The sequence below is a fragment of the Macaca thibetana genome, chromosome 15 (genome assembly GCF_024542745.1).
Source record: "Macaca thibetana thibetana isolate TM-01 chromosome 15, ASM2454274v1, whole genome shotgun sequence".
NCBI lineage: Eukaryota > Metazoa > Chordata > Mammalia > Primates > Cercopithecidae > Macaca > Macaca thibetana.
This window is the reverse complement of record NC_065592.1, coordinates 5,791,872-5,819,517: the sequence shown is the minus strand read 5'-3', so window position 1 is coordinate 5,819,517 and position 27,646 is coordinate 5,791,872. Positions and strand designations below refer to the sequence as shown.

Sequence of the window (27,646 nt, the reverse complement as noted above, 5' to 3'; positions counted from 1 at the left end):
CAAACAAACGAATGAATGAGTGCCCTGCATGGGAGGGTGCCCGATGAGGGCTGTCCTAGGATGAGCTGGTTGGGGAGGAGCCTTCTGGGGAGGTGGCCTCGCTACTGGGACCTGAAGGCAAAGGGGAAGCTGAGTGTGTGCCGAGCGAGAGAAAGAGGATTCTCAGGGCTTGGAAGACCTGGTGGGGGGTGGCATGAACGTCAGGAAGGAGCTGGAGAAGGAGACAGGAGCTGCTGGAAGGGCCCTGTGGCCCGGGCAATGAGTCTGGGCTTAGGCTAAGACATGGGGGGCCATGGAAGGCATTTTAAGCAAGGGGTGATATGATCTGACTTATGTCCGAGATTCTTCCCATGTCAGACCAGCTTCTCCACCTTTGTATCCAAGGTAATGAGCCAGAGCAGAAGTGGGCATAGCCTGCTGGTCTCCTTCAGAGAACCCAGGCTGGGGCCGTTGGGACTCCCAGGGTTTGTCAGTTACTCTCATGCCCCGAGCCCCCGTTCCCGGTAATAAGAGCTGCTGGCCGGAGCAAGACACAGGATGTCAGCCAAGCCCGCAGGAGGGCTGAGGGTGCCTTTGTGGTGGCGATGGATGTGGCGGGGACTGCTGAGAAGAGATCTTTTGTGTTGTGAACAGCCTCTTGGGGTAGATATTTTCAGATTGCGAATCTAGTGTCATTAGAAAACACAGCTATAAATTAGGCTGCTCAGAAGCATGGGGTGAGTAATAATTAAGTAATAAAAGTCACCGCAGGGGAAAGGAACTGGAAAACAAAGAACCACCATTTGTAGCTGCACCACAGGCTGCTGTGTGAAGGACCTCTGAGCAGGGGCAGCAGCTTGAAGCTGCTGAACCTTTGCTCAAACAGAATCCCAGCTCAGCCCCGGCCCAAAGAGAGCTGCATGCAGGGGAGGCAGACTGGCCTAGGAGCACAGACGGCGGCCAGGGAGTGGATATTTAGTGTCTGCTTTAGCTCTACAGCTGTCTCTGGACCATAAGCTGAAACATGTGGAGGAGCCCGGCAGAGAGCAGAGCCAGCCTGGTAAGGCAATAGGGCAGGGTGAGGCCTGGGGCGGAAGGGGAACTTGTATTCAGCGCCAGCCAATTGCTGTAGCCAGGAGTGCAGTCCAGCATTGACAGAACTTACCAAATGTCAAGACACTCCAGGAAGTTGTTTTTTGAATGGAAAAAGTTTTCATTTTTAAGTGTTGACAATGACGTCAAAGTTTAAGACCACCATGCAGTCCACATAAAACGCGGAGTGAGAGGCTCCAGGTCTGCCACCTCCGGTCCCGAGCTGTGTGACCCTGGGAGCCGCTTTCCCTCTCAGGACCTCTGTTTCCTCATTCATTTTTTCTGTGAAATTAAGTCACGGGGTAAGTTCTGAGGTTCTGAACCCTTCCTGCGGCATTTGCATCTTTGAAAAACACATAAACCGGGTGCAGTGGCTCACGCCTGTAATCCCAGCACTTTGGGAGGCAGACGCAGGAGGATCGCTTGAACTCAGGAGTTTTGAGACCAGCCTGGGCAACATAGTGAGACCCCCTATCTCTACAAAAAATAAACAAAAAATTAGCCGATATGTTGGCGCACGCCTGAGGTCCCAGCCACTTGGGAGTCTGAGAACATCGGATAAAAGCTGTGGATTCTCTCCTCAGATGAATGTCTTTACATAGCTGCACAGAAATAATTGCCTGGACCTTCCTGGGACTTTGGGAGGCTCAGAGCCTGGGGTTAGATCATCTCCAAGTCCTTAAGCCTTGAAGCATGAGGCCTGGATGCAGTGCCTTGGCCGCCCCACGTGACTGAACCAGAAGTGCCCTGAACAAGATCCCATGGTGACCCAGGTGCACAGTTTGAGAAACACTGCTCAAAACGCCCTTTGGCTGTCGAAGACTCTTCCATGTTCCAGTCACTGGCCGTGTTCTGGATACCGCTCAGCGGGAACGTGGTTCCCATAGATGTTTCCCAGCGTGTAGGCTGAGGAACCCCTGCGTACAAGTGTCCTGTGGCCGGTGTCACAAATTACCATGAACTTGGTGGCTTAAACAACAGGAAATGATTCTCTCACAATTCTGGAGGCCAGAAGCATGAAACAGGAGTCAACAGGCCCCGCTCCTTCCCAGGGTTCTAGCCGAGGACCCTTCCTGCCTCTTCTAGCTGCTGGCAGCTCCAGGTGTTCCTTGGTTTGGGTTACAGGGTAGCTCACGTTATATTAGGTTGGTACAAAAGTAATTGCAGTTTTTTTTTTTTTTTTTGAAAGTAATTTGAGGCCAGGTGCGGTGGCTCACGCTTGTAATCCCAGCACTTTGGGAGGCTGAGGTGGGTGGATAACCTGAGGTCGACAGTTCGAGACCAGCCTGGCAAAATGGTGAAACCCCATCTCTTCTAAAAATGCAAAAATTAGCTGGGCATGGTGTTGGGAGCCTGTAGTCCCAGCTACTCGGGAGGTTGAGGCACGAGAGTCACTTGAACCCAAGAGGTGGAGGTTGCAGTAAGCCGAGATCACGCCACTACACTCCAGCCTGGGCAATACAGCAAGACTCTGTCTCAAAAAGAATAAAAGGAAAAGAAAAAGAAGTAATTTGACAATGCTGGTCTAGAGTCTTGATTACCTTCCAGTTAGTTTACTTTGGGGTTTTTTCCTCCAAACATATTTGGTAGGCAGTCCAGCATACCTCCTAGCCTATCACTTCTGGCACAGTATCTATTTGTCACTGTCAGTGATGTCAAGATTGATAACGGGTAAATTTTATGTTGTGTATATTTACCACAATAATAACACGACGATCATAGAAAGGGCTGGTCATTCGGTTCAGCTGCTGCAGCATGACCCATCTGTTGGGAATCTCCCATCAGCCTCCACCTAATCATTTTAGCAGCCACTGATGAATGTTCCCTAGATCCATTATTTCATTAGGAGTCACAAAACACTGATTTCCCCACTAATTCTGTCATTCCTCCTGCATTTATGAGCCCTGGTTTTTCTTTTTTGAGATGGAGTCTCGCTCTGTCGCCCAGGCTGGAGCACAGTGGTGTGATCTCGGCTCACTGCAAGCTCCGCCTCCCAGGTTCACGCCATTCTCCTGCCTCAGCCTCCCGAGTAGCTGGGACTAGAGGTGCCCGCCACCACGCCCGGCTAATTTTTTGTGTTTACTATTTAGTAGAGATGGCATTTCACTGTGTTAGTAGCCAGGATGGTCTTGATCTCCTGACTTCATGATCCACCCGCCTCAGCCTCCCAAAGTGCTGGGATTACAGGCGTGAGCCACCATGCCTGGCCGAGCTCTGGTTTTTCTATAAAGAACTTTCCCTTATTGCCTATTTGATTACCCAAGATCCTGTTAGTACAGGAGGAAAGGCAGGTAAATGCTCTGTTATTTATTTTCAGAATAATGATTTTGTGGCCTAGCAACCTCCAAACTGCACAAGGAGGTTTTCCTTTTTTCCCCAACCAGAATTATACATATATGTCCATGTGTCATATAGAGAGTGCTATATGATGGATTTCAACTCACGGCCGTTGTTATTCTATCTAATCCTCAAATTGTCCTGTCTTTGGCCAATTTGGGCTGGCCCCTGTGGTCCATTACCATGTCTCCCAATAGCCTCTGACAGCCTTCTTGCTTCTGGCATGGGTACCTCCTGGGCACAGAGATCAACCCTTTCTCCAGTGATCCCTGGTTCTTTTGAGCAGAGAACAGCACTTTGAGACCACAGTCTAGGCACTAGGGGTGCTCATTGCTACTGAGTTGTGATCACTTCTAGACTTTTACAGTGGACAGAGATAGGGATAGGAAACATGTTACTTTTTATAAAGAGGAAAACTAACGAGTTCGTGATGATATTTACAATTCAAATTTAAAATTACAGAGGTTTTTTTTCTACTACTTTGATTTTATATAGGTATTTCTTTTCTCCTAATGGCATTTATATAATTACTAATTTGCTTTATCCTGGAATGTATACATAATAGTTTCAAACTAACAATATCAACATTATTATTAGCAACAAGGACACAGCTTCAGATTTCCTCATGGTTCTTTTTATCCTCAGGATATTTTACGCTAGGGATATTCTACCCAAATCTCTTTTAAAGTCACTTGAAGCTGGGCGAGGTGGCTCACGCCTGTAATCCCAGCACTTTAGGAGGCTGAGGTGGGCAGATCACTTGAGGTCAGGAGTTTGAGACCAGCCTGGTCAACATAGCAAAGCCCTGTCTCTACTAAAAATACAAAAAATTAACTAGGTGTGGTGGCTGGTGCCTGTGATCTCAGCTGCTCAGGAGGCTGAGGTGGGAGAATCACTTGAACCTGGGAGGCAAGGTTGCAGTGAACTGAGATTGCATCACTGCACTCCAGCCTGGGTGACAGAGCAAGACTCCACCTCAATAAATAAATAATGTCACTTGAAATCATCTGTGTTTATGCCACAACTTGACATACAATTAGGTTCATTTGCTCTCTCCTGTTGTGATATGGGGTAGATGCTAATCCTTTCTCTTTAATTTTTTCATAATTAGCAAAAAAAACCATTTTTTATATGTTTCCAAAGTCAAAACTATAACACAAAGTCTATTCAAAAAGTTCTAGGTTTCCTTTCTGTTATTTCCTTCCTGTTCTCTCCCTCATTCTACAGGTAACTTCTTAGTTAATAAGTTTGGTTTATCTTTTCATTTTCTTCCTCATGAAAATAGAAATATATGTATATGCATCATGTATATGATATACATCATAAATTCTAGGTATCTATTTTATATATATGGGGGCATCCTATGGGACTGGTTAAGGGCACTTATTTAGTTTTTTCTGGTTGTTTCTGAGCTGCAAGTGTGTACAAAAATTAGGAGAGCTGGGAGTTATTAACCAAGTCCCAGACATGCTGGGTTGGCTGTTTCGAGGGTTATTGTTTGGCTTCCTGGACTGTTGGTAAAGACCACAGTCTGACTTCCTACAAGTCTGGCACAGCAGGTGGCTTCCTGGGCTGGTTACTGTACAAAACGGGCTGGTTTCCTGGCCTATCTGCAGATTGTGGCTCATAGTTTTGTTTTTGTTTTTGCTTTTGTTTTGAGACAGAGCCTTGCTCTGTTGCCTAGGCTGGAGTGCAGAGTGACGTGATCTCGGGTCACTGCAACCTTCATCTCCCGACTTCAAGCGATTCTCCTGTCTCAGCCTCCCTAGTAGTTGGGATTACAGGCACACGCCACCACGCCCAGCTAATGTTTGTAGTTTTAGTAGAGACAGGGCTTCACCATGTTGGCCAGGCTGGTCTCAAACTCCTGTCCTCAGGTGACCCACCCTCCTCGGCCTCCCAAAGTGCTGGAATTTCAGGTGTGAGCCACAGCGCCCAGCCCATAGTTCACTTTTATATGTGGTTTGGCCATTGTCCATTTGGATATTCAGCCTCTCAACCTGTTTAGAGATTAGGTCCCACCTGGGAGCAGTTGGCCATTCGCTGCAAGGACATGAAATCCCGCTGCTACAGAGGCTTGTGGCTGAGCGGGTCTGCCTTGCGGTGCTGCCCGCACTGCTCTGGGATCTTACCCTTCTCATCTGTAAGATGGGAATAATACTAGTCTCCATTTTCGTGTTGGGAAGGGGTGGAGCATACAAAATACCTAGGGTAAGTGCTCCTTGGCTGGAAATCACTGTCAAAGAGAACCAGAGCCAGACACTGATTAAAGGTGGTAAAGACATTTTATTCAATACTATTGCAAAAAGGGAGAAGCTTCAGTATAGAACTGAGTTCAATTCCAGATACAACAGAAGTGGGGATGTTTGGCTGAGGAACCAAGGGAGGGGCGGGGTCAGTGGATGGAAAATTACTAAGAGGAGACGTCAAGGCAGGAAGATCCTTGCTAAAGGCAGGCTAAGGTCATCAGATATCAAGGGTACAGGTGAGGAACCTAATCAGCTGTCAAGGGTAATCAGATGTGAAGGGGTGGCGAATCAATGTAGCGGGACTCTTGGCTAAAACTGGCTTCAGCAGGCCAAGGATAGGGCCCAGGGATGTGGCCTAGTGAGAAAGAGAGCTCAGAGGACCAGACCTCTAACGTTTGGTCAAGGAGAGAGTCCTACCACCATCGCAGGCCCAGCACTCATAAGCCTAGGTGAGGCACCTGTTTCATAGCTTTTGCGGGCTGGGAGTGAGGCTTTCACAGCTGTAGGAGTGATGCACCCTGCAGCTCCTGATGTTTAGGAGGCTCCTGGGGGCGGGGGGTGGGGAGCGGATGCCTCTGTCTTTCCAGGGCCTCAAGCTCTGTCTGAATTTCTTCCCTCCAGGCCTTCCACACCCTTCTTTGATCTGCTGCAGCACCGGTACCTGCAACTGTGGGTACAGGAACAAAAGGCCACCCAGAAAGCCATCAAACTGGAGAAGAAGCAGAAGGTAAATGTAGCCCTCACTCCTGAGTTGCCAGCTGAGGGGGTGGAGAAGAGAGAAGGGCTGGCCAGGGCCAAGCATCGAGATGACATTTGTGTATGTTTGTCATTGGGGGTGGGTGGGAAATCAGGTTACATCTTCTGACCAGCATCAGAGAATCTAGAGCTGAAAGGATCTTGGTGATTATCCAGTTCTGACCCTACGTAAGTTCAGAGGGTAGAGGACATGGGTCCAGGCCACAAGTCAACAGGCCCCGTGTGACCCTGAGCGGGGATAAGAACCCAGCTGTCCTGACTCCTACCTAGGCACCCTTCTCACCAAACCTCTGCACAACTTCACACACCCAAAATCAGATTTTAGACTAATCCGACCTGGCCCACACAGAAGTATGTCCTGTACAATCTATAGAGAAAAGGCCAATAAGGCAAAGTTGAAGAGGAACCCACTTCTAAAAGGGTGCCTCAAAGAACACATTATATTAAACTTTGTAACATTTTATTACAAATTAACCAGGAAGCAGTATTCCAAACACCTCCCAAGCAGGACATGCATCCTCGCATCTATGCTACCAAGGGCGCAAGGCAGGCATTGTAATCTCTGCTTCCCAGGCGTGGAAGTCGAGGCTTGGGGAGACAGTACCTGCACAGGGAAGTTTGAGCTGAGGTCCCGAGGATGTCCAAACACTGCCGATTGCTGGTGATAGGAGTCCCTAGCAATGAGCAGGACATCAGGTCAGTGAGGATTTTAGCAGGCAGGAAAACCATCTTTAACTGTTCATTTGCACTGTCATACACATGTGAAAATACTCACGGCCGGGTGCGGTGGCTCACGCCTATAATCCCAACACTTTGGGAGGCCGAGGTGAGTGGGTCACCTGGTTTGAGACCAGCCTGGCCAACATGGTGAAACCCCTGTCTCTACTAAAAATACAGAAATTAGCCGGGCATGTTGGCGGGCGCCTGTAATCCCAGCTACTCGGGAGGCTGAGGCAGGAGAATAGCTTGAACCCGGGAGGCGGAGGTTGCAGTAAGGTGAGATTGCACCACTTCACTCCAGCCTGGGCAACAGAGTGAGACTCTGTCTCAAAAGAAAAGATACTAAAATGGTACTTCCTGGCTGGGTGCGGTGGCTCACGCCTGTAATCCCAGCACTTTGGGAGGCCGAGGCAGGCGGATCACGAGGTCAGGAGACCATCCTGGCTAACACGGTGAAACCCCGTCTCTACTAAAAATACAAAAAATTAGCTGGGTGTGGTGGCACGAGCCTGTAGTCCCAGCTAATCAGGAGGCTGAGACATGAGAATTGCTTGAACCCAGGAGGCGGAGGTTGCAGTGAGCCAAGATCGTGCCACTGCTCTCCAACCTGGGCGACAGAGCAAGACTCCGTCTCAATAAAAAATAAATAGATAAAATAGTACTTCCTTTAAAGTATTCTGAAACTCGAACGTTCAGAGAGATCAGATTGGCCTCCTCCGCAGTAGGTCCAGACTGATGATGGTAAAATCAGATTTGTTCTATGTTCACGTGGTGCTTTACAGACTTCATCAAGGGCGTGGCTCCAGCGTGGCTGGTTGTCATGACAATCACAACCAGCACCCTCCCCAAGCCTCTGAGCTGAGGGCTGGGCTGAGCACGCACCCTGAGTTTCTGCATTTAGTTCTCCGAGAATGCCCTGACGTCAGTCTCTCCTCTTATCATCTCAGTGTGGTTTATTTGACAGGGAAACTAGGGCTCAGAGAGATGAAGTGATTTGCCAACAGTGTCAGACCTAGGTGTGTCCAGCCTGAGAGTCCAGGCTTTTCCCGAAGGAGAGGTCCCACTCCTGCTGTTTACGGAAAAGCCTGGGGCTCAGCGACAGCGCCTGTGATGTGCTAGGGCCAACCTGGGGATCGGAGGAGTCTTTCTAGAAATCCTGGTACACCTCAGGAGGGGCCAGGAGGGGTGTACGAGTTGGGGGTCCAAGGATTTCCAGGCGTGGCGGGTGCCAGGGCCTCTCCTGGCTCTTCTCAGCCGTCTGCAGAGCCCCAGACAGCTCATTAAAGAGCTGGGCATTGTAATAATATTTTAAGAGCAACCCATGACCAGTTTATTTGTTAATGGCTCAAGCAAGAGTCCACTTGCTATGGTAATGGCCGGTTCCAGAGGGAGCATTACCAGCACAAACTGTTTTCTAGCCCTGCATTAGAGCTGGGAGTTCTTTTGGTTTTTTCGTCTTCCTTTCTTTGTTTTTGAGACGGAGTTTCACTCTTTTCGCCCAGGCTGGAGTGCAATGAGGCAATCTCAACTCACTGCAACCTCCGCCTCCTAGGTTCAAGTGATTCTCCAGCCTTGCCTCCTGAGTAGCTGGGATTACAGGCACCTGCCACCAGGCCCAGCTAATTTTGTATTTTTAGTAGAGACGGGGTCTCACCATGTTGGCCAGGCTGGTCTCAAACTCCTGACCTCAGATGGTCCACCCACCTCAGCCTCCCAAAGTGCTGGGACTACAGGCGTGAGCCCATTGTGCCCGGCTTAGAGCTGGGAGTTTTAATTAGCAGGTATTTCACGCAACCCAGTGTTGGTAAATGCACCCCATCTTCCGGCTCTAGGAGAAAGCCCCTCCTTTTCAAGCAGAGCCCCCTGAAACAGCTCGTGTGGTTTGGAGCAGGTGCCAGCTCTGCATGTGTAGCTGAGGGAAACTCTCTTTGTTGGGGTCTTGGTTTCTGCACTGGGCACAGAAAGGGGTCTGATTAAATGAGGGCCCGCCATGCTGTGTCTGTGAGGGGAGGAAAATATCTTTCTTTCTACCCATCCTAGACTCATGGCTGAGGGCCCTATCACAAAAGACAGGTTTGCAAGAGGAAAGCATTCAAATGTCTTTCAGTTTTATGTGACACGTGAGCCTCCGTAAGGAAATGAAGGCCCAAAGAAATGGTTAAACGCATGTATTTTTAGGCTGGATTTGGTGAAGAAGGGGATAGTTGTGGAGAAACAGGATTGGATGAATAGTGAGATCTTTTGGTGATAAACTGGGGGAAACTTCGCAAGTCCTGTTTGTTCAGATTATCAGGATGTTCTTTACCTGTAGGTTCTGGGGGCCACCTCTGGAATGAGGGTCTCATAACCTGCTTGAGGGGAGAAGGGCAGGGGACGTGAGAGAGACCGTCCTACTTCTGCCCTTTTTCAGTATGCCAACAGCGCATATTTGGAGGTATTGTGAACTCCATCACTTAGCGCGTAGCAGGCAGTCAGAACATACTTGTATCAACCTTGTAATCTTGCTCCAAGATTCTCTGTGTCTGCTATATTGTCCTACAAATGGCTACAAACCCACCAAACGCTGGGAGGCTGTGGTCTGGGGTTGACAGACAATTTACCGGACTTGCTTAGATGGTCAGTTTGCAAGGCCACATCCCCCCAGCCACAGACCTCGGTGTCCTCCTTAAGCCTGTCAGCATCTGGGTATGGCCTGACTGGGATGACCCCAGATGAAATTCATGGCAACAGCTACCGATAAGTGAGCCATCATCTTGGCCAGCTGCCCTGCTCAGAGTTGAACTCAGCAAACCCTGCAAGAACCCTGCTCGCCCTATTTCCAGCAGAGAGAACCGAGGCTCAGACAGGTGACATGACTGCTTGCCTCCGATTCCGAAGCCCGGCTCCCTAACCCCCGACTAGACAGTCTCTCTGCTTTGGTTCAAAGATAGTTTCAAAACCTTCTAGACATGGCCAGATGTGGTGGCTCACACCTGAAATCCCAGCACTTTGGGAGACCAAGGCCAGTGGATCACTTGAGGCCAGGAGTTTGAGACCAGCCTGTCCAACATGGCAAAACCCCATCTCTACTAAAAACACAAAAATTAGCCGGGTGTGGTGGCAGGTGCCTGTAAACCCAGCTACTTGGGAGGCTGAGGCAGGAGAATCGCTTGAATCCAGGAGCCTAGATCACAGCACTGCACTTCAGCCTGGGCAACAGAGCGACACTCTGTCTCAAAAAAAAAAAAAAAAAAAAAAAAAAAAAAAGGGTCGGGGGGCTTGTAAGTGATCCATAGACACTTTCAATAAAATTAACACAATAAATCAATAAAAGGGGTTTACTGGGGTGGTGGCACTTCGATTAAACTCGGTGCAGTCTTTATTTGCCGACTCTGCCTTCCATGTGCTTCACGCCATGGGAGGCCACGTGGAGTTCATGGGGCCCCGCCCTTGGAAGCCAGGGCAGATCCATGTTCTGTAAGGCCTGAAAAGTCTACAGTTTGGAATCCTGATTTACGAGAAAGTACATAAAGGAAACCTGAGAGCCTGTGAGCTCATGCCCTGGGCCCCTCCTAACCGAGCCCTGAGATAAAGGACTTGGCAGCATTGGCCTCAGGGCTACTCCACCAGGCCTCTGTCCCCAACACTCCCCTGGGGCTGCAGGTCTGTGGCTCTGGCTGCAGCCAATACTGATGACTCCCAGACCAGGGCTTCCAGCCCATCCCCAGCTGCCTATGCCCTGTCCCCTCACACATCTCAGGACATGACACAGTCAAAGCCAAACCAAGTCTTTTGGATCAGTCCAGAACAGACCTTATGAGCTATGTGGCTCTAACAGTGGACTTGCTGGCACCTGTTAGAGGGCACAGGCACGCAGGTCAGCAGCAGATGGGCTTCTACTGTGTCTCTGAAATCACACCTGCAGAGACACCATGGTGGGGGGTCCCCGAGTTCCCCGAATAAGCTCTCACTCCTCTGTATGAGCAGGCCATGGAGGACCTGTTCTAAGAGACACTAACCTCTCGAATCATGCAGTTCTTCATTCAGACACCATGGAGTCCTGGGGACCCACTGGGACTGCGTTAGCCACGGAGGACAAGTTCAAGGATGACTGAGACACTATCCATGCCCTCAGGGTGGTTGCATGCTGGAATCCCACGTGTTCCAGGGACTGGAATGCTCCGGGTATCCTGGGGTTCCACCCCCACCAGTCTCCTGAGCTGTGGCCAGAGACAGGACCACGGAGGCAGGTGGTGTGAAACAGCCTTGGAGAAGGGCTGGGGCTGGAAGGAAAGTGACCGAGGATCTTGCCATGCCAAGAATCCCAGCCCCCTGTCTTTGTATTCCTTCAGCACGGCCTTCTCCAAATAGCCAGGCGACCGTCTCACCGTTGCCTTTCCCTGGTCTGCAGGTGGTCCTTGGGAAGCTGTATGAGACCCGGAGCAGTCAGCTGAGGAAGTACAAGCCGCCCGTGAAGCTGGACACCTTGTGGCACATGCCTCACTTCCAGAAGGTCAGTGTCACCTTCATCCATGCCCCTCCCTGCCTCATGCTGGCTGCTGGTCACCTTGCCAGGTCTTTACCTGCTGTCTCTAAGTTCTGTGGGCTTCTCGCCATCGATTAGCACAACAGCAGCAGCAGCAACAGCTCATGTTTCTTGAGCACTTCCTGAGGCCCGGAGCTGAGCCTATGTGCACCATCTCCATGACTTTTCACATTCACTGAAGGGGGCAGCTGCTGGTACCAGGCCTATTTTCCGGACAGGGAACATAGTGGATGCTGCGAAGTGGCAGAGTCTTGGGCTGAACCCAGACCATCTGGGTGCAGAGGCTGGGCGGCTGTCCACCTGAGGCAGAGGCGGTCTACCTGTAGAGGAGGCTGTCCACCCGTAGAGGAGGCTGTCCACGTAGAGGAGGCTGTCACCTGGGAAGCAGGCTGTCCACCCGAGGCAGAGGCTGTCTACCTAGAGGAGGCTGTTGCCTGGGGAAGAGGCGGTCCATCTGGGGCAGAGGCTATCTACCTGTAGAGGAGGCTGTCTACCTGGAGGAGGCTATCCACTTGGAAGGAGACTGTCCACCTGGGGCGGAGGCTGTCTCCCTGGGGCGGAGGCTGTCTCCCTGGGGCAGGGGCTGTCTCCCTGGGGCGGAGGCTGTCTCCCTGGGGCAGAGGCTGTCTGGGCCAAACTTCCCTCCAGGGAAGGGGTAGCTGATGCATGACATCCTGCGCTGGGAATTTTGGGGTGCAAGACAGATGCATGCCAACCAGGATGAACTTCCCACAGAGCGACGTCCCTGGGGAGAGAGGAGCAAAGGTCTACCAAGGACTGGGGCAAGTGTGCGACGTGTACCCAGACTGACCTAGATAAGGACCCAGGGAACGCGCCACGTTCTGGCCTCAGAACTCAACCGGCGTTCTCTCAAGCACGTAGCCCTGTAGCACCCAGACAGGGATTCATCTTCAACAGCTTTTGGCAGGGAAAGAACAGTCAGTGTAAGAGCCGGGGGCACCATACGGAGAAAGGGAAATGGGATATTTGGGAACAGTGGCTTCAGGATGGGGCTGAAGGAGCTGCGTGTGCTCAGCTCAGGCAGAGGGAGCCTTTCTCGGAGGCCACAAGGCACCCCCCCCAGCCCCAGGAAGACAGCTGCACAAAGCAACGTTCCTGGCCAGCCAGGCCCGGCTGCTGTGCCACATTAAACTGCAATTTAAACAATGAAGGGCCGGTGCCTTTCTGAGCCTAATGCACTTGAACAGGCTGTAGAGCTTCACCGGAGAAACCTGCTCTGCCCCCCTTGACGCGGCCTCTCATGTTCTGCCCAAGTGGCCTCTGCCAGCATATGTCAATGACCATGCGCCCCGCCGCCCGTCAGTGCGCTGCCTCCGTGCACAGCAGACGTCAAGGGAGGAACAGGGCCGAGCACATTCGGGAGGTGGTGGGAGTCACTGCAGCTCTGCAGCTCCTCTCACTGCTCCTGCCCTCAACAGCATGGCTCATCTCTAGCTTCTCTGCCTTTTCCAGCCATGTCACTTCCTCTGCTTCCCCTGCTCTCTCACTTACTCAGCAGATTCCATCTACAGCCTCCATCCTGGCCCTGGCTGTGGTCTTTCCTCCCTGCCTTTTTTTTTTTTTTTTTTTTTTTTTGAGACGGGGTCTCGCTCTGTCGCCCAGGCTGGAGTGCAGTGGCCGGATCTCAGCTCACTGCAAGCTCCGCCTCCCGGGTTTACGCCATTCTCCTGCCTCAGCCTCCCGAGTAGCTGGAACCACAGGCTTGCACCACCATGCCCAGCTAATTTTTGTATTTTTTGCAGAGATGAGGTTTCGCCATGTTGGACAGGCTGGTCTCGAACTCCTGGGCTTAAGTGATCCTCCTGCCTGGGCCTCCCAAAATGCTGGGATTACAGGCCTGAGTCACCACACCCAGCCACCTCCCTGCTCTTTTCTCTGTGAGAATCCCTGTGGTCCGTGGGAACGCTGCCTGAGAAGGGACTGGGACCCAGCACTCCCCTGGCATGGGCTGTCCTCTGCAGGACTCTGCTTTAGGCCTTGACTCCCAGCCCCACTCAGCCCCCTCCTTTCTGACTTAGAGCCCAAGACCATGGACACAGGACACTCAGGTGGTCTCCCCTCAGCAGAGCAAGGAAAGGGCTCCGGGTAACGGTGCTACACCTGTGCTGGGAGCTCCGGTCGCACTCACCTGTGTCCCATGGTGCCTGGCCCGGAGTAGGAGCTAAATGCACATAGAATGAGCTTCCATTTTCAAAAGAGGGGATTTGACTCAGCTGACCAGGGGTCTGCCAGTCTTGAGACCGTTATTCTGACATATGGCTATGAACAATAGCAAACCAGGAATGATGGCCTCCTGTTCCGTGCCAGGCACTGTGTGAGGTCATGTGTGCATATTCCTTCATTTCATCCTCAGAACAAGCGTCCTGACCGGGTGGTGTGGATGAGAGGCAGAGGGGGAGCACCTTCCTTGCCCACAGAGTGGCAGGGCCAGGAACCGAGGTGTGTCTGATGGCAGGGCCCAAGCTGGCACACGTGACCTATCAGGCCATAAAGATCATGAGAAAGAAAATCAACATGCAAGCCACAGTATCTGCCGAGTGTTTTCCTCCTTCCTGAGGATATTCGCAGGATGCTGGGCGTTAAAGCAGCAGGCTGTCTCCGTATCCTACTGGCCGGAAACCTGGGGCCAAGGGAAGTGCGGAATTGTGCAGGGTTCATCCCCGGATGCCGCCCTGTCCAACCCAGCAGAGACCCTTAGGCCCACAGAGTGCTGCCGTTATAGGTGTCACACGCAGTCCCCTTCTTGTCAGGAAGTAACACCAACAAAAAGTATTTACTGAGCCCTTAGAATGCACCCGGGGCTGAGCATGCCTCGTCTCATAGATATCATGCCCCCATTCTACTGATGTGGAAACTGAGGCTTGCCGAGGTGAGAAGTGGAGTCTGGGTCCAATCTGGGGTTTTCTAGCCCCAGGGCCTCCCGAGGACCCCTTACCTCGCCTCCAGGCCCCACCCACAGGTCCCCAGTCTCGCCACCAAGGGGCCCTTTCTTCCCCTTCCTGGCATTTAACTCTGCAATTAATTAACTGGGTAATTGTAATTTTTATCATCTTGTTCAGTAAAATGTAAGCCCCCAGGACCGTGCCTATCAGTTCCACACCTTGTCCCCAGAGGCCAGCAGGGTGCCTGGCACAGAGGAGGGGGTCAGTAAACATCTGTGGAATGAATGAATGAGGGGATGAAAGACTGAACTGCCAATACAGCCCAGAGTGACAGAAGAATTTAATAAGCCTGTTACGGACCTGATGAGCCTCCCCTTTCTCCCGTTCCCAAACCAAGCACCCAAGCACCCACCATCCTGGCAGCCACCAACCGGGCCTGGACTCAGAGGTCCGGGCGGGCAGCCAGGGCCACTCCCCGCAGTGGAGCTGCTGTCTGCGGTGTCTGTCGCGCGTGAAGCCCCGGAAGGGCCTTTGTCTGCGCCTGGCGTTGCCGCTGATCTGCTGCCCCCACCCCGGCCCCATTATGAAGGGAAAAGCGCTTCCAAAAAAGTTGAACCTGTCACGGTGATGGATAACCTAAATGGACTCTCCCCGCTCACGAACAGATGTCGACGCTGAACTCTGTCAGAAATAATTAAACACCTTTCACACGGAAAAGCAGCAGGCAGGGCGCGGCTGCTGCACCGACCCCGCCAGCCACGAGGGGGCTGCCCCGCCAGAGGGGCTGCCGAGACCCCCGCCCCGATGACCCGGGCCACTTACAGGGTCGTGAGAGGAGAGGGACCAAAGAGGGAAGAGGACACGTCCCCCACCGTGCATTCCCTCCAGGCAGGGCAGTACAGATATGTCTTCTTTCTGGTCTGTGCCACCAGCAACTGCCCCGGGTGGCCGGAGCCCAGGAGGGGGCTTAGCCAGCAGCCAGCAAGGGGCCCTCCTTCCAGGACAGTTAGGCCTGGGCTCTCCGGGCCTCAGTTTCCTCATCTGAAAATGAGCGGGTGGGACTAGTTCTTGAGTGTCCCTTCCAATCCAAGATTCTGTGATTCCCAGCTCACTGGCCCAGGAGCCATGTGGGAGGGGATGGGGGCTCTTGGAGGTGCAGACCCCAAACCCAGGGTGAGCCAGCAGGGGGAGCAGCTCAGATCCTTCTCAGGTGCTCAGTTTGGGGGTGGGACGTGAACTCATTGTCTCCCATCCCTGAATGGAGGAGCCGCTGGGCTGGGGCCGATGCCCCTGTGCCCTGGGGGGATAGGGACGCTCCCCTGCCCTTTGGCCCAGTGTTCTAGGTCTGCAGGGCAGACCGCAAGGCCAGCAGGGAGTAGCATGGTACGTCTGTGTGCACACATGACTCCAGGGACAGCCAAATGGGGTCAAGTGGTGACCCTGCCACACCTACCTGTCAGGTGGCTTTACCTGTCTGCGACCCACTTCCTATTCCGTAAAATGGGCTAACAAATGCTCCCCTGGCAGGGCTGCTGGGAGGATCTGGAGAGAACGTGTGAACCACGCTTAGCAGAACGCCTGGCCCATATTAACTGCCTATAAGTAGCAGCTGCCATGAGGATGGCTGTGGAGATCATTCATTCATTCACTCGCTCATTCACAAATCTTTTCCACCTGCGCCTTCGTGCCGGGCCCTGTTCCCTGCACTGACACTATGCTGGCAAACAGGCCAGAGTTGGGTGTGACTGCCGCCGTGGGGCTGCTGGCCACTGGCTTGGGGTGACATGGACAGACAGACCAACACACAGGCAGCTGCACAGCTGGCACCTGGGCTGGGAAGTCTGGAGAAGGTCTGCCCTAGGTGTCCTCGGGTGTCCCCAGGTGCCCCGTGTCCGCGGCCTGAAATGGTCCGGAGACACCAACCTTGCTTGAAGGGCGGAGGCCACTCCCATAACGATAGCCCCATGAAACGTAACCCTGCGTGGACCGGCCCACCCTGTTCCTGTGCCTTTTGCAGAAACCTCCTCAGGGCTCTCCAGGCAGGGTCCAGACACCCCTACTTGCCCAGGCAGCCCTCTCAGGGGCCCTGGCTAATAGCACTTCCTCTGGTTCTCAACCAGCCCCTCGTGCATGGCCACGCAAAGCAGACGGTACATCCTTCTGCCCAAAGATGGAGAGCGAGTGCCCCCAAAAGCTTGTGGCCGATGACAGTGGCGAAAGGCGGGATGCCACGGATGAAGAGACGGCTCAAGTACATGTTAGGAGACCTTGACAACCATGGCTTTGATCTGTATTTATTGCCACTTTAATAACATGTTGTTGGGTAAGAGTCCATGCCACGGGACCCCGTCTGGAGAGAAGCTCCCAAGCATCTCTGAGTGCACAATGCGTACAGACGTTTGGCAGGAGGGCCCCCCAATGGTAGCAGTGGTGATCTGTGGGGGGGGGGGGTTGAAGCTGATTTTCCTTTCTCTGATGCTCTTTTCTATATGCTTTGCATTTTTTTCATTGAGTAGATGTAGCTTTTCCAAAACCAGTAAGGCCAATTTTTAAAATGTTTTTAAAAGATGGAGATCCTGAGTTCTTCCCCAGGTGTTCATCCCAGTGTTCGACCCCCAGCTTTGAGCTCAGTTCTTCCTGATGTCTCACCAAACGTTCGCATGCTGCTGGCCAAGTCCGGTTTTGCATATTCAGCTTCCCTCGGGCATGAAGGTCAGGGCTGTGCTCCAGCAGCGAAGCCTGCTGACTTCCAGAGTCTGGATCTTTATCATAAAAAGTACATCTTATAATTAGAGACCCAACATCCATTTTAGAAGGGGGCTTGCCCAAGCATCTGGCAGGGGCGGGGGGGGGGGGGGTCTCCACGTTCCCCTCCCACCCCCACCCCCAGAACACCCGCCCCTGCCCCCACAGTCCTTGTCTCTCTACACCGCCAATACCCACCAACATTACATAGTCGTTCAGTCACTAAAGTATGAACAAATTGACTATATTTTCATTTGGCTTTTGGTTTCAGCCCCACTGCTTTAGAATAATGGCCCAAGCTATTAAGCTAACAGTTTGATTTACAAGCTTTTGTGCTCTGAACGCTGGGATCAGACTCCTCCGTTCGTGGAAGACTAACCCTGCCTCGGGTCTCCTGGGTCCCCTAGCTTCCCTAATAGAACAGGAGATGGAGGGAAAAAAACATATCTCAGCAGCCAGCCAAGCAGTGACACCCAGAGATGCAGCTGATTAGTGAAAGCTGCTGAATCTAAGAAAAGGATTTTCTTTCCCACCTTTAAGCTCTCTTACAAATCATAGCTGGCTGGAAAGTTAACTCTCTGCTAAACCCCCCAAGCGGGCTCCTAGTCTGTCCACCCTGCCGCCTCTGCCTCTCCACAAGGCTTGCCTGGTTAAAATGAAGATGGGCGGATCTCTACAAAGGTGTATCTGACCCCGGGAAGGATAGCTGCCAGATCTACTGCCCCTCTAAGGATCTCTGCACCAGTGATGTATTTTAAGAGTCCTGTCGCTTCCTTGCATCCGAATAAGAATCGTCCTGTGTCGCTGTGGAGGGCACCAAGTACAGGAATGGAATGTGTCACATGTGGAAACACGGCAATGGGAAGAATGATTCAGAGGCCCTGATGGAGCTGACACTTCCTCTCTAAATACAGACACCCCCCATTCTACATGGATCAGTATGCAGACGAGCTGACTTGCTACAGGGATGAAAGCAGGAGCTTGGCCGGGCACAGTGGCTCACACCTGCAATCCCAGCACTTTGGGAGGCTGAGGTGGGTGGATCACCTGAGGTCAGGAGTTTGAAACCAGCCCGGTCAACATGGTGAAACCCCGTTTCTATTAAAAATGCAAAAATTAGCCAGGCGTGATGGCAGGTGCCTGTAATCCCAGCTACTCGGTGGGGCTGAGGCAGAAGAACCACTTGAGCCCCAGAGGTGGAGGTTGCAGTGAGCAGAGATTGTGCCACTACACTCCAGCCTGGGTGGCAGAGCAAGACTGTCTCATTTAAAAAAAAAAAAAAAAAAGCAGGAGCTTAATTGGTTTTACATAATCTGGCACCTCAGAGGTACAGAATTTTTAGGCACCTGCTTGTGAGGTGACATTGCTGCTCAAATACTGGCAAGCCACAAATAGCCAGAGCTGAAGGTCTGGGGCGGAGACAAGAGGAAAGGAGGCATTTGTGTATGTAGGGAGTGATGGGGGAATAGCGGCCAAGCTCCTAGAGCAGCACTCAGAGTCTGGGAGTGTCTGTGGTGGGGCCTGGAGAGGCCAGCAGTGAAGGGATGACCAAAGCTGACCCTTCCAACAGAACCAGTCCTGCAACCTGGGAACCCCCAGCCTGGCTGCCCCCTTCATCTTTCTAGCTCCAGAAGCTTTTTGTCTAATCCAGAAGGTGGTTCTCCCTGATTATATGCAAAAGTATCTCACGTTTTTGTTGAAAATCACCAGAATCAATGAGTAAGACAGTTGGTTTGGGCATCAGTCACATCTTTCTAATTTCTAGAGGCAGCGAGAGTCTCATGTTGAATTTGGGGAGTTGATGGAATTTGGGAGGTCCCCAATCTCCTCTTCCGACTTCTAGTTCATCTCCAGGAGAATAAATCTCCTATGATCTAGAGAGAATCCCACTGGCTTGGGAAGGAGTTTGGGGAGTAGCATCTTCCTCAACGTCTCCCTCGAAGCTTTTTTTTTTGAGACAGGGTCTCACTCTGCTGCCCAGGCTGGGGTGCAGTGGTACAATTATGGCTCAATGCAGCCTCTACCTCCCAGTCTCAAGTGATCCTCCTACCCCAGCCTCTTAAGTAGCTAGGACTACAGGCCCACAGCTCATTTTTAACTTTTTAGTAGAGACAGGGTCTTGCTATGTTGCCCAGGTTCCTTCTGGTTTCTGAGTGTCCCCACTTGTCAGCCTCCATCCCCCGACCCCAGCGAGGTTGGTGGGGTGGGGACCCAAAGCCACCTGACATGGCGTCACCTGACACGGTGCCACCTGACACGGGGCCGGCAGCAGATTCTTGCCCATAAATGGCATCAGATGATTTCCTGGAATAAGCTCAGGGTTCATTCAAACTGAACTCTGGCAAAGCTGCAGGTGAAATGGATCAAGATGCTGGCTAACAGAGCCTGACTGGCTACCCTCAGAGATGCAAAGTGCGTGGCGTCAGTGAACACATTTGGGGTAGGGGGAAGTAAGACAATGGGGAGGTTTCATGAAGACTGATTCTGTCTTCTTCCCCTCCTGTCCTCAAAGGAGTCCTAGGAAATGATGCCTTAGGGTGGTGCCAAAAAAAAAAAGTGTGGGTAGGTTGACCAAAGTCCAATGGCTGGGAGAGTGGAGGGGAGAAGTTATCCTAAAGACAGAGTTCCCAGACAGCAGCAATGATAACATCAATAGCTCACACATCCTGACTCCTTCTTGAGTGTCAGCCTGGGTGCTTTTTTTTTTTTTTTAAACTATATTTTATTTTTTTAAGACGGAGTCTCACTCTATTGCCCAGGCTGGAGTACAGTGGCACAATCTTGGCTCACTGCATCCTCCGCCTCCTGGGTTCAAGCAATTCTTCTGCCTCAGTCTCCTGAGTAACTGGGATTATAGGCCCCCGCCACCACGCCCGGCTAATTTTTGTATTTTTAGTAGAGACAGGGTTCTGCCACGTTGGCCAGGCTGGTCTCCAACTCCTGGCCTCAAGTGATCCACCCACCTTGGCCTACCAAAATGCTGGGATTACAGGCATGAGCCACCACGCCTGGCCCAAGCCTGGGTGCTTTTGTGAGTTATCCCATTTCATGTCAATACTCGCAGTAACCCCACACGGTAGAGATGAGTCACCCTGTCTCTGAGGCAAGGAGGCTAAGGCTCAGAAGCTTAAAGTCACATGCCTGATTAGCATGTGGCCAGGTGGGGACTTGGACTCTGGCTGGCAGCCTCCAAGCCTCAGGCCCTGAAAGAGCTGATAAATACTACAGACCTGCAACTGAGGTCGGGGGCCAGTGCGGGGCTAAATGCAGGACCTGGGAAGGAAAGTGCAGGGCAGTTAGGAATGAGGGATTTTATGAGTGTCCAGAGTGTCGTGGCCGGGCCTGCTCTGGCTGATTTAAGCCCTGGCAATAAACCAAACTTCCCACTGCCCCAAAAGCCTCTAGACCTTGATAAAATCTCGGGCATCTTTTAAATTGCAGTTTGGCCCCAAGGCTAAAAAGGAAAGAGGCGGCTGATCCCGGATTCAGGCTTACTGCATTAAAAGTGGGAGGCTGAGGCCGAGCCCAGCAGGAGGGCTGTGTCTGTGGGCTGGGCAGCCACACAGAGCAGTTCCAGGTCCCAGCCTGCCTGGTGCCCGCCCCAGGTCTGCATCCGTGAAGTGGGGATGGCAAAAGAGAGGACCAGGTGCAATCATGCATGTGAAGCCCGTGGCACAGGCCTGGCTAGGGGAGGGTCATGGGGCAACCAAGCCTCTGGGAGGGACGAGGCCCTGGAAGCTGCTTTGGTAGATGAGTTATGTGAAAACTTGGCTATGCCTGGGATCCTCTGAGGAGATGTTTAAAATGCAGAGTCTAAGGCCCAGTGCGGTGGTTCATGCCTGTAATCCCAGCACTTTGGGAGGCCAAGGTGGGAGGATCACTTGAGCTCAGGAGTTCGAGACCAGCTTGGCCAATATGGTGAAACCCTGTCTCTAGCAAAAATACAAAACTTATCTGGGCATGGTGGTGGGCTCCTGTAATCCCAGGTACTCAGGAGGCCGAGGCAGGAGAATTGCTTGAACCTGGGAGGTCAAGGTTGCTGTGAGCTGAGATCACGCCATTGCACTCCAGCCTGGGTGACAGGGTGAGACTCCATCTTAAAAAAAAAATGCAGAGTCCAGGACTCTGATCCAGTGGGTCTGGGGCAGCCATCAAACCTGTATTTTCAGCAAGCCAGCTGCCCCAGCTCCCAGGGTCATGTCAACTCCACTCTTACAGTTACGTTCAAATATGTGTTTACTGTGGCAGGTGGATGTGTTTTCATATGTTTGACATGAGGCATGATGGGGCTTTCAAAGGGAAATGGGCAGTTGGAGACCACCTCTGTCTGTTAAACAGCCCTAAGGCTTATGAACTTCTGTCTTGGTCAGCTCAGGCTGCTATAACAAAATTCCATAGACCAGGGAGCTTAAACAACATGTTTATTCCTCCTAGATCTGGAGACTATACGTCGAAGGTCAGGGTGCCAGCATGATTGGGTTCTTGTGAGGGTCCTCTTTCTGGCATATAGCCAAGGTACCTTCTCACCAAGTCCTCACTTGCTGGAGAGAGAGAGAGAGGAAGCACACACTCTTCTTATAAGGACGCTAATTCTATCATGGGGGCCCCACCCTCCCGACCCCATTTAAACCTAATGAACTCCCCAAGAGCCTCATCTCCAATGCCGTCACACTGGGGGTCAGGGATTCACATATGCATTTTGTTGACTGATAAATGCGTGGTGGCTCCCGCTAGTAGTCCCAGCACTTTGCGAGGCTGAGGTGGGAGGATCGTTTGAGGCCAGGAGTTCAAGACCAGTCTGGGCAACTTAGTGAGACTCCGTCTCTACAAACAAACAAACAAGCATCATATGTGAATTTTGGATGGACACATTCAGTCCATAGCAAGCTCTTTTTCAAGTGCAGTGGAAATCTGCCTTCTACCTCCTCCTCATGGTGTTTCTTGCTTCTGGAGCCCCATGGAATCACCTTCTCTCCCTTCTACATGACAGCCCTGCGAATTCCCAAAGTCAGATACCATTTCTTCACAGGCAGCCAGGGTCTCGATTGCACCCCAGGGCAGAGTTCTGAATGTTGGAAGGGGGAACCCTGCGTTGCAGCAACAGTGGACGGCCCAGGCACCACGGTCTTCACCCAGTGCATGCTGCATTCTCTACCTTTACCCATATGCATGGAAGATTTGTCAAGCTGCACTGCATTTCTACATATTTTTAAATAAAATTGTGGCTGAAGCTGTCTATCAGTGCCACTTGAATCACTTAATACAAGAATCTCCGTGAAAATTCCCTGCTGGAGGGCAATTTCAGGAAGAAGCTTAGTCGGATTCATGTACTACTAATAGCAGTAATAACCGTACAAGCCACCATGTCTTCAATGCCTACACTGTGTGCCAGGCACCATGCCAGGCTTGGCAATGACCCCACGGGACGGGTAGTGTGATCCTTACTTACTATGTGAGAAACTGAGGCCCCTGGTCACACAGCTGGAAAGCGATAGGACCAAAATTGGAACTCAGATGTGTGGAACTCAAAGCCCTGCGTCCCTGATCATTGAGTACACTGTCGTCCCTTCTGCTGTGGAAAAAACATGCCTGACATGATAGAATGTGCTCCATTTGGCTTCATGTAACAGAAATTGAGCAAGAGTTAGAATCTGTTCAAACCAGGGGCCTGAGAGTCGCTACACTTTTCTTCAGACTATGCTTTATGCAACCCTTTATTTTATTCTATTTTATTTTATTTTTTTTTTTTGAGACAGGGTCTCACTCTGTCACCCAGGCTGGAGTGCAGTGGCACAATCACAGCCTCAACTTCCCGGACTCAGGTGATCCTCCCACCTCAGCGTCCCAAGTAGTTGGGACTACAGGTGCATACCACCACACCCGGCTAATTTTTTTGAATGTTTTGTAGAGACGGGGTTTTACCATGTTGCCTAGGCTGGTCTTGAACTCCTGGGCTCAAGAGATCCGCCCGCCTTGGCCTACCAAAGTGTTAGGATTACAGACATGAGCCACTGTGCCCAGACCTTAAACACCTTGTTTCACATTGCATGCAATCCGCCAGATGCCTTCAGATTACTTGGAAGGAGACAGGTACAAATATTGAAGAAAGTAAAACACTTCTTCCACTTAGAGTTTAAGCTGAGCATAGCAGAGATCTTCAGGGTGCCTGAATCTTGGATGCATTCCTAAGGGCTGTGTTGCCTCATCCCCAGGCCCCTGACCCACTCATCTGTCCATCCATCCATCCATCTGTCCATTCATTCATCTATCCAACCATCTATCCATCCATCTATCCATCCATCCTCATCCATCTGTCCATCTGTTTGTTCATTCAACGATCCGGCCAAGATTTGTTTGGTGTCTACTGGGTGCCTCTAAAAGTAGAGTTACCCCAAGACCTTTGAAGGCCTCCTGTCTGCTGACATTTCCCTAGAACCATGCCTACAATATGGCATTAACATCTTTGCTATCTAGCTGAGGACACTTAGCTCTAATAGTCCTATTTGTGACTTGTCAGGCTTAGCCTCGTCAGCCACAGAAAGGTTCTACTCCTTCTTAAAAGATACCAGAAAAAGTCCTTCCTGGTCACTATTCCAATAAGATAAAAGGGGAATAACAACATCAAACCTCGCTGCAGTACACTCTACCCCCATCGGCCGAGGACACCAAACATCAGAGTGTGTCCCCAGCTTCCCTGGCAGTAACGCAGGAGTTGTTCAACAGCCTATATTAATGAGCAATAAAGTCCTGACGGGCACTGCATGGACAGCTCAGCAAAGGACTTAATTTGCAACCGAGCACAAAATCAAAGACTGTCAACCGAGGAACCATGTGGCTGGATAAGCACCTTGTGCTACCTGAGAAAGCACTGTCACGTAAATTTCCAGAGAAGGTAATTAAAGAATCCCCATTGTCTAAATTCAGCAGTAAAATTTGGAGCTCTGGAATTTGATGCTCACCAGGGACCTGGTGTCTCCTCCCAGCCCGATCCTTCATCAGAATGAACAGTGGAGGCTTAGGAAGGGATCAGCTGGCGTGCCTCCTGCCCTTTCCCTAACACGCCCCCCAGCCCCGTGTGGTCCTGCGTGTGTTGTCTTGTCAGAGAAGCAGAAAGCAGCAAATGAGATCTCCATGTTGTGAGACGGGGGTGAGATTAATATACAAACATATAGACCTGAGATCTGGCAAGTGCCAATTAATATTTATCAAGCACCCACGGCGTACATGGTACCGAGAATCAACATGCAAAACCTACAGTCCCTGGCATCAGACAGTCTCCACTCCGAGTCATGCTCAGGTTCCGTGCACAGATGGCAGGTGCTTGGAGGCACCTGCCCCGGTGGGAGAACCCACCAGGAGTTTAAGTTAATATTGATACAAGCGCCCTCTTCACACTGAGACAATGTAGGATTCTCAAGCAGGCATCGTCAGCACCCTGGCCTCGACTGGGGGAACCCTGCTGAGACACCACCCCAGATCTCTAAGGGCCGTCCCATTCGCAAAGATGCCTCAGCAGGGTCTCCGTCAACACAGTCCCCTCACTAACTTCTTCTTAGTCCTCACGATAAAAGAAAAAATCCTCCTCCCCACTGAAGATCAGGCTCTGCCGTGACCTCCCCTGTCCTGATATTTCTAAGCGGGGGTGGGCAGGTTGCGGCAGGACCCCTCCAGAAGAAAGGGCTGAGCAGCCTCCCATCATCTGCGTTCTGCAAAGAAAAGGGGGCGCCCCCCTCCCCGGCGGCTCGGCTTGTCAGGGCCTTTGTTGACAACCCCATTGAAAGCGGCCTCACGGTCGCTGTGAAGTTCCCTCCGTCTCCCATTCACTCCTCTCTCAGACAGTTTTTGAAAGGCGAAAAGTCTGGAAAACACACACACACTGTCCCACCCCACCCCCTCGAGCCCCACCACACAGAGGGAGAGGGGGCGGCAGCTTGGGGGAACCGGGCTGAGGAGCCCCTCACCTGGCCCCGCGGTGCACCGCCTCCAATTAAATCAAAATGGTTTGTTTTTAATGGTCTTTTACACTGACAAGTGGGCGATCATTTTGGGCCCACGAGCTGTCAGGGAACTGAGGCAAATCCTCCGTTGATAATGCCCAATGCTTCCAATTAGGAGCCGAGGCCGCTCCTGGCGCGCTAACGATTCCCCAGCCAGCCCCCAGGCCCCTTTGGCGCTGGCTGTTTCTTCTGCCTCCTCCACCGCAAATTACTGACACAAAACGGAAGGCCCCGCGTCTCCTCCGCCACGCCAGGCCCGGGCCCTGTTGGGTTTAATGAGCCGATGGAAGTTTCGTGGCTCCGGCGCTAAATTCTTTTCTTGTTTGACAGCTGCTCGGCTAAGGCAAGTGTTGACCTTATAAAAGATTTAGTGTTTCTCATTATTTTCTGTCAAGCTTCACAAGTGATGGCGCGGCGGTTATCATTTGCATCCTGGGGTGTGCGTGTGTGCAGGGTGTGTGTTGGGTGCGTGTGTTGGACAGGGGCTCCAAGGTGCGGACGGGAAACGGGAAGGGAAGACCTCTCCCCAGGTTGTCTCTGGCCCCCGCACAGCAGCTGCCAGCGTGAGGTTCTTCCTGGGCCCAGGTGTTTCAAAGAGAAGGCTCAAGATGCAAGGCGAAGGTGATAGATGCTTCCACGGCTTCCAGGCCTCCCGATGGAACCAGAGCCACCGCTGTGGGGGCACAGGAGGAAGCCCAGTGCACACTGAAGTCGGTCAACTCTCAGAGCCTGCTGGGCCCCAGCCCAGCCAGGGATGAGCACTGAGCAGCAGCACAGTCCCAGCCAGACTCAAGGCTGAGGATGGTTTTAGGATCATGCTCAAGATTTAATCAGGGACCTCATCCTTGCCTCACAGGCCCTGGTTAAGGCAGTTTCCCAAAAGCTTCCTCCTCCTGCTCTACACCCGGAGAACCGATGTTTTCAAAGTGGCTGGCAATATTCTCCCCAAGCCGACTATGGGAACTTTGTTAGTCCTTCTGGCACCCCATGCAAATCGAGGCCACTCGGTAACTCACAAGGCTGTAGGGAGTCCTTCCCCAGCCCCTGCTGGCCTCCTCTTTTCTTTCCGTCTCTGCATCCTCCCCTTGCTCCAACCTACCCGCTGGCTATCCCAGGTGCCGGCGACCTGAGGTTGCATAAAGAGTGAGAGAGTTGAGGGCAGTGGAACATGTAGATGTCTCCTCCCCCAGTTCTGAGTTTATAAGCACCATTGTTACCATGGGAGACTCCACGTTGATCTTTTAGAGTGAAAACGTGGCACTCTACCTCCCTGCTGTGCCCATGGCCAACCTTACTGATCAATCATTGTGTACTGTTTTTCACCTGTCTGGGTTCGGCCTTAGAATATTTTGTAACAGACGATGGCCATCAGCTACCACCAGTCTATTAGAGCTAAGTGAAATGAAACAGTACTGCCATCCCTGCCTTAGAGAGGTCATGAAAATAAATTGCTAGGTATTCCTAAAATTGCTTATCTTTTTATGCCATATTAAGATGATATTTATAGAAAAGGAAATAAAATATATAGCCCACTACATAAAAATAAATAAATTAGACTTCACTAAACTTTGAAAGCTTTTGTGCTTCAAACAATACTATCAAGAAAATAAGAAGACAACCAGCAGAATGGGAGAAAATATTTGTAAATCATATGTCTGTCAAGAGACTTGTGTTGATGAATATATAAATTACTCTTATAAGTCAGTAATAAAGTCCAGGTGCAGTGGCTCATGCCTGTAATCCCAGCGCTTTGGGAGGCAGAGGCAGGAGGATCACCTGAGGTCAGGAGTTCCAGATTAGCCTGGCCAACATGGTGAAACCCCCATCTCTACTAAAAATATAAAAATCAGCCAGGTGTGGTGGAGGTGCCTGTAATCCCAGCTACTCAGGAGGCTGAGGCAGGAGAATCGCTTGAACCCAGGAGGCAGAGGTTGCAGTGAGCTGAGATTGTGCCATTGCACTCCAGCCTGGGCAACAAAAGTGAAACTCTGTCTCAAAAAAATAAATAAAAATAAGGACGGGTGTGGTGGCTCACGCCTGTAATCCCAGCACTTTGGGAGGCCAAGGTGGGCAGATCACCTGAGGTTAGGAGTTCGAGACAAGCCCGACCAACATGGTGAAACCCCGTCTCTACTAAAAATATAAAAATTAGCCAGGCGTGATGGCACACACCTGTAATCCCAGCTACTCAGGAGGCTGAGGCAGGAGATTCACTTGAACCCAGGAGGCAGAGGTTGCAGTGAGCCAAGATTGTGCCATTGCACTCCAGCCTAGGTGACACAGCAAGACTCTGTCTCAAAAAGAAAAAAAAAATCAGTAATAAAAAGATAAATAACTCAATTT

General features: G+C 51.5%; 3 protein-coding genes across 7 annotated transcripts in view; 2 read left to right on the top strand and 1 right to left on the bottom strand.

Moving 5' to 3' along the window:
- GTF3C5 (general transcription factor IIIC subunit 5) overlaps nt 1–27,646 on the top strand; it is an 870,547-nt gene that overhangs the window by 329,869 nt on the left and 513,032 nt on the right. The gene's annotated exons all lie outside the window — the stretch shown is intronic.
- CFAP77 (cilia and flagella associated protein 77) overlaps nt 1–27,646 on the top strand; it is a 169,673-nt gene that overhangs the window by 126,269 nt on the left and 15,758 nt on the right. Inside the window, exons 4-5 of the mRNA XM_050760282.1 lie at nt 6,279–6,384; nt 11,524–11,625. Coding sequence (XP_050616239.1) covers nt 6,279–6,384; nt 11,524–11,625 — 208 coding nt within the window. The remainder of the gene's footprint in view (nt 1–6,278; nt 6,385–11,523; nt 11,626–27,646) is intronic.
- DDX31 (DEAD-box helicase 31) overlaps nt 5,675–27,646 on the bottom strand; it is a 136,556-nt gene continuing 114,584 nt past the window's right edge. For 4 of the 5 annotated variants that reach the window (XM_050759875.1, XM_050759876.1, XM_050759873.1 and 1 more), the window contains 2 exons: nt 7,018–7,087; nt 5,675–6,324 (listed from right to left, as the gene is read on the bottom strand). In XM_050759875.1, the coding sequence (XP_050615832.1) occupies nt 6,121–6,324; nt 7,018–7,087 (274 nt within the window). In that variant the 3' untranslated portion in view covers nt 5,675–6,120. Of the gene's footprint in view, nt 6,325–7,017; nt 7,088–16,656; nt 17,324–27,646 lie in introns of those variants that run through there. The other variant, XM_050759874.1, reaches the window with a different exon arrangement.